This window comes from Euprymna scolopes, unplaced genomic scaffold (assembly GCF_053919585.1).
Source record: "Euprymna scolopes isolate OS-2025 unplaced genomic scaffold, ASM5391958v1 sca197, whole genome shotgun sequence".
NCBI lineage: Eukaryota > Metazoa > Mollusca > Cephalopoda > Sepiida > Sepiolidae > Euprymna > Euprymna scolopes.
The window spans coordinates 29,687-35,884 of NW_027633210.1; the positions used below are offsets into that span (position 1 = coordinate 29,687).

The window sequence follows — 6,198 nt, forward strand, 5'->3', positions numbered from 1 at the left end:
TGGTGACCCCTCTTCTTCGTCAGACTTTGGCGGAACACACAAGGAAATGTGGATATTACCCGTAATCACACAAGGGAAAATTCTCAGCGACTACGCGCACACCGAAATGACGTACATGTCGACCTTAGCGGCGCATCGGTTTTTCTAGGCGCAACGGATCTCACGGAGATTTTCTGCGATCATCGTTCTCTTCAACGCGTTCCCCACGATGGACAGTGAGGCGCTTCCTTCAACGATGGCTACTCAGGCTATTTTGAGGATTCCTCCTTTTTGGACGCACGATCCAACATTATGGTTCGCACACGTAGAGGCCCAGTTCTACACGCAAAGGATTCTGAGCGATGTGACGAAATTCAACCACGTGGTGGCCGCATTAACGCACGAAGTGATGGCTGAAGTCCGCGACTTGATAATGGCACCCCCTGGATCGATCAGCTACGATTATTTCAAATCGGAATTGATTCGGAGGACAACCGATTCACCGCAGAAACGCCTTCATCAACTTCTCGTAGAAGAAGAACTCGGAGATCGGAAACCATCGCAGTTACTCAGACGTATGAAGCTGTTGATGGGTGAGAACTCACTACCGCCGGACATACTTAAACAACTTTTTGTTAATAGACTGCCATCGAGTATTCAAATGATACTCGCCTCTTCGAATGACTCCACAACGATCGAGGAGCTAGCGGACCTAGCCGACAAAATTATGGACGTGACCGTTTCAATAGCCCCAGTTCACACGCAAAGCTCTAACGATGCCCTGCCTAACGTCGCAAACCCCTCCACGGATATACGCGAGGAACTAGAGCGACAGGCTCAAATGATTCACGACCTGAGTGAACAGTTACGTGACCTCCAGCTCAAACCAAAAATGCATAAGCACCCCTCTGAGCGAGTCCGTCCTCGGCGATTTAGCAGCACTCAGAACAGCGGTGGGCTCTGCAAGTACCATGCGCGTTTCGGTGAAAGAGCTTACCGATGCCACCAGCCATGTTCATATACGAAGAAACGTCTCTCGGAAAACGCCCAGGCCAGGCAGTAGGAGCGGCAGACACTCCTGGCAAGAACAACATTCGTCGCACCCTGTACGTGACTGATAGAACCACTGGTATACGATTTCTCGTTGATACCGGTGCGGAAGTCAGTATCATCCCTAAGAAGTTCGTGAAAGAGAAGCGTCCTCAATCAAACCTATTTCTACACGCAGTTAATCACTCCTCCATTCCTACTTACGGAGAGACATCGATAACATTAAATCTTGGATTACAGCATGCACTACGTTGGGTCTTCATCGTCGCAAAGCTACCCGTTCCGATTTTAGGGGCGGATTTTCTGCACCATTTCGGCATCCTTGTAGATGTCAAACGCGGCAAACTCATTGATAACAACACTGGACGTTCCGTGCAAGGCATAATCAGTGGGTCGACCGAGATCAGCCCAGTAGACACCACGGATCCGTATACAGATTTGCTGCGAGGTTTCCCGGAATTAACGCGTCCTATATTTAACGGTGACAAAGTCAAACACGATGTCACTCATCATATCCAAACAAGGGGGCTGCCTGTGAGCGCGCGCCCGCGCAGACTTAAACCCAATCGTTTAAGGGCGGCTAAACAAGAATTTCAGCACATGTTGGATTTAGGCATTATTCGATCCTCTAATAGCAACTGGTCATCGCCACTCCACATGGTGCCAAAAAAATCAGCCGGCGAATGGCGCCCTTGTGGGGATTACCGCGCACTTAACAGTCGCACTACTCCGGACAATTACCCTATTCCGCATTTGCAAGACTTTTCTAACTCGCTTCACGGAAAAACAGTGTTCTCCAAAATCGACCTTGTTCGCGCGTACAACCAGATTCCCGTACACCCAAAGGATGTTTCTAAGACTGTGATCACAACTCCATTCGGCCTTTTCGAATTCTTGCGCATGCCCTTTGGATTACGTAATGCAGGGCAATCTTTTCAACGCTTTATCGACGCAGTTTTTAAAAACAAAAAAAATGAGACGATTACATTAAGCGAAACGGAATTACGTTCCTTCGATAGGGTCAAGCAGGCATTAACAGAAGCGACAATGTTGGTTTTTCCCCGTCCAGATGCACTCCTAGCTTTATCCGTCGATGCATCCGACGTTGGCATTGGAGGTGTACTGCAACAATTAGTGGATAATACTTGGCAACCACTAGCTTTTTTCTCAAGGCGTCTTCAGCACGCTGAAACCAAATACAGCACCTTCAGCAGGGAACTTTTGGCCGCATACTGCGCAGTTAAACACTTTCGTTATATGTTGGAAGGATCCACTTTCACGCTTTTTACGGATCACAAGCCGTTATCGCATGCTTTGCTTGCCAAGCCCGGAAAACACTCACCCAGGGAAGCTCGCCATTTGGATTTCATATCACAATTTACTGCAGATATCAAGTATATCAGAGGGAAGGAGAACGTAGTTTCAGATGCATTGTCGAGAATGCACATCGATGCCATTCAAGCGATTGACAAGATCGACCTCCACCAGATCGCCATCGACCAACGGGATGACGAAGAACTAAATCGCTTACGTCACTCCGAAAATCTAACTTTCAAGCAAGTCCCAGTACCTTGTTCCAACGAGACAATATGGTGCGATGTTTCGAACGGTCATGAACGCCCCTATGTACCCCTTAAGCATAGGCGAGCTGTCTTCTTTCAATTACACAACTTGTCACATCCTGGCATTCGTTCCACGCAGAAGCTGGTGACTTCTCGTTTCATCTGGACAGCCATTAACCGAGACGTTCGCGAATGGACCAAGAGTTGCGTCCCTTGCCAAAAATCGAAAGTACAGAGGCATATTAAAAGTCCCCTTGCTACCTTCGCAACCCCTGAGGCACGATTTCAACACGTTCACATAGATTTAGTGGGTCCACTCCCACATTCGAGAAACTGCACATACTTATTGACTTGCATCGACAGATTCTCTAGATGGCCTGAAGCCATCCCCATCGCAGATATTTCCGCAGAAACTGTTGCCCGAGCCCTGGTTACACATTGGATATCGCATTATGGTGTGCCTCATACCATCACAACCGATAGGGGCAGACAATTCGATTCCTATCTTTTTTCTGAGTTGTCTCACCTACTGGGAATCAAACACATAAGGACTACCTCGTACCACCCGGCGGCAAACAGCATGATCGAGCGTCTGCACCGTCAGTTGAAAGCAGCTATTAGAGTGCATTCCGACCCTAACAGGTGGACAGAGTACCTCCCCTTCATTCTATTAGGCATTAGATCCACCATAAAAGCAGATATTGGCTTTACGCCTGCTGAAATGATTTACGGAACAACGCTGACTCTTCCTGGACAGATGGTCGCACCGACCACTCCCACACGCATGCCTGACCCAACAAGTTATACCTCTCATGTGAGGGAATACTTGGCGAAACCTTTTAACGTTGCCCCGAGAACACAGAACACACGCACTCACGTCCCCAAAGACATACAATCGTGGACTCATGTGTTTGTTCGGAATGATGGAGGCACAGCTCGACTGCAAACACCGTATTCGGGTCCCTTTAAGGTATTGAAACGCTACTCAAAGTTTTTCGTTATCGACATTGATGGAAGACGAGATTCAGTCAGTGTTGATCGCCTGAAGAAAGCTATTCTGGATGACGATGTGCTAGCACGCAAACGGACACAAAACACTGCAGTTCAGAACGGAAACTGTGATTCACCAGTAATTACAACTTCTACCAAATCGGGCAGATTAGTGCAACGTCCTCATCGATTTGCTGTGTATACCCAGTGACTTTTCCACTTTCTTTTGTTCGACATACTGTCTAGTAGGGGGGTATGTAGCGTCTACCCGGGAATTTATTTTGTCAGGACATTTGAACATTTCACCGTTTCCGGAGAGCTCCGAAAAAAAGACAAAAAAAGGCGTGGCGCCAAATTTCAAGAACTCTCTCGACCTCTTTTTTGCTCGGCACCCGAAAAGTTTAGACGCGTTACTGTCATGCTCCGTCCCTTGTGCCGATTTCCCATTGATGAAACAACACACAAAAAGAAAGAAAAACATTCTTATCTTTCCTTCAGCTCCTTACTCGACGCATTTCCTAAAAAAATTAATTTCCAACGTGACGTCAAAAAACATTGAACCGGTCAAGAAGGATTTCTTTTCTTTATTTTCGGACTAAAAAATAACACGAGTGAGATATTCCAGGCAAATAAATTCACATCTATTACAAAGAGCTAAGTCTGATGATTTGTTTGTTTTTAATTGATTTTTCCAGATGTTTACTTTCGTATAAATGTTTTAAAAAATTAATCGTAAGTGAGATGCTCGTTGTTTTTGCCCAGCGAGCACCTCGCTTCACCCCCACATAATTTAATTTAATTCACGATATCCCCCCCCCCACATAATTTAATTCACGATATCCCCCCACATAATTTAATTTTATTCACGATATCCCCCCCACATAATTTAATTTAATTCCCGATATCCCCCCCCCACATAATTTAATTCACGATATCCACCCCACATAATTTCATTTAATTCACGATATCCCCCCCCCACACACACATAATGAACTACGCATTTTGTGTTGTAGCATGCCGGCACCATTAGCAGAAACAGTTCGGGATATATAACCCACCTCCAGGAAAAACAAACGAAATTCCTCGCTTTTGTAAAAGTATACAAAGGAATTTTGTAGTTTTATAAACGATTTTTCTCATCAAATAATAAAACTTATTTAACGAAGGGCATAAAATTTCAAGAAGCAAAAAAATTTAGAGATTATTTTGTAAGATTAAAAAATAATCCAACACAGACATCTCGTCGTACGTCTCATGGTTTTGGACATATTTTTCGAGACTACCTCTCCTGTGTCCTCATCCACAAATGATTTCAGCACATGTCCCGAGAGATATCGATATATGGACTTGTATATTCATTCAAAATGAGAGAAAGAGAGAGAATAAAAAAACACACGCAGCAGCACGGTCCTAAACAATTTCGTCTACGCAACCCGCCACAATCCCAAACAACATTTGATTCAAACCTGAACACTGACAATTCGACGACATGATCCCGGACAGCACCATCGATTCGACAAGACACCATCCTGAATAACTTTGTCAATTCGAATGTAAACACCTCCGACGATTTGACACAACTCCAAATACAACACGACCCACTACCAGAACAATTTTGGGAGTTACTCACCGAATGACTTATCGGCTTTTTTTTATAGCCTTTGCATGAACTCATTTTCAATGTAGGTAGACCAAACTTAGGCATTGTCATACAATTCATGAGCGCTTCACACTGCTCCCTGATCTAGAGAACACACAAATGACAATGTCGGGCAGGATACTTTTTCCTGGTACTTTGCCTTAATGATACAGGCTCAGGAGCTTCCTCAGAGGTGCTTTCTTCTGTTGCATCATTGAACTCTTTCTGTTCTGGATACTTTGGTGTATCATCTTTTGAGGAACTTTCTTCATGTGGTTGTTTGTATAGTAGTGGGGTTTTATCGTGTGATGAGGTAATTTTGTCATGGATTAAGCGATCATGTAGGCACACTGAGTGCACATCCTTTAAGTAGCATGGTGTTCCATCAATTGAGACCAAGTGTTGGCTATTGATTTTTGTCACAGTACCCATGCTGCACTGCATCGTACATCTTCCCCACAGATTCTTCATCCAAGAACAGCATCTTGTTACTCCTTATATAAATTTTGTATAAATAATAAATTTAAACTTGTATAAATTAGCAACTGTATTATCAAGCACTACAACTTCATCAATATCCTTGACAGATTTTATATGTGTACAGTGCATTCTATAGGTGTATAGTACATTCGCAGATGCAGTTGTTGCTGTCTTGTCTTTAGGCATAACACTGCCTCCAAGATTGTACACCTTGTTCTTGCCGCAATGTACTTTATTGTGTGAAGGGACCTCTTGATTATTCTGTTTCCCGAGGGTACGTGGGTGAACCGAAATCAAATGTGCATGCCCCACATCCATGTAAAACGCCATGCCATTATCGGTGAACAATTCAATTGGCAACTCCCTTTAACAGAACACAATCTTCAACTGCTTAATGATGTTAGTAGAATCTTGTCAATGCAACTACTTCCAGATGGTAAAATGTCTATCAACGTCAAGTACAACTGAATGCCGAAATGGGTTATATCCATAGCAATC

The 6,198-nt window shown here is 44.3% G+C and overlaps 2 protein-coding genes across 2 annotated transcripts; both read left to right on the forward strand.

The window, feature by feature from the left end:
• Window positions 1–208: 208 nt before the first annotated feature.
• LOC145273814 (uncharacterized) lies at window positions 209–1,042 on the forward strand. The gene has a single exon (XM_080127141.1). It carries the CDS (start codon window positions 209–211, stop codon window positions 1,040–1,042), a length of 834 nt encoding a protein of 277 aa, XP_079983267.1.
• A 2,129-nt stretch (window positions 1,043–3,171) lies between these two features.
• On the forward strand, window positions 3,172–3,792 carry LOC145273815 (uncharacterized). The gene has a single exon (XM_080127142.1). It carries the CDS (start codon window positions 3,172–3,174, stop codon window positions 3,790–3,792), a length of 621 nt encoding a protein of 206 aa, XP_079983268.1.
• Window positions 3,793–6,198: the final 2,406 nt, after the last annotated feature.

Bases quoted from the DNA above. Each gene is read 5' to 3' on its own strand.
- LOC145273814 (XM_080127141.1), top strand. From the start codon at position 209: ATGGACAGTGAGGCGCTTCCTTCAACGATGGCTACTCAGGCTATTTTG.
- LOC145273815 (XM_080127142.1), top strand. From the start codon at position 3,172: ATGATCGAGCGTCTGCACCGTCAGTTGAAAGCAGCTATTAGAGTGCAT.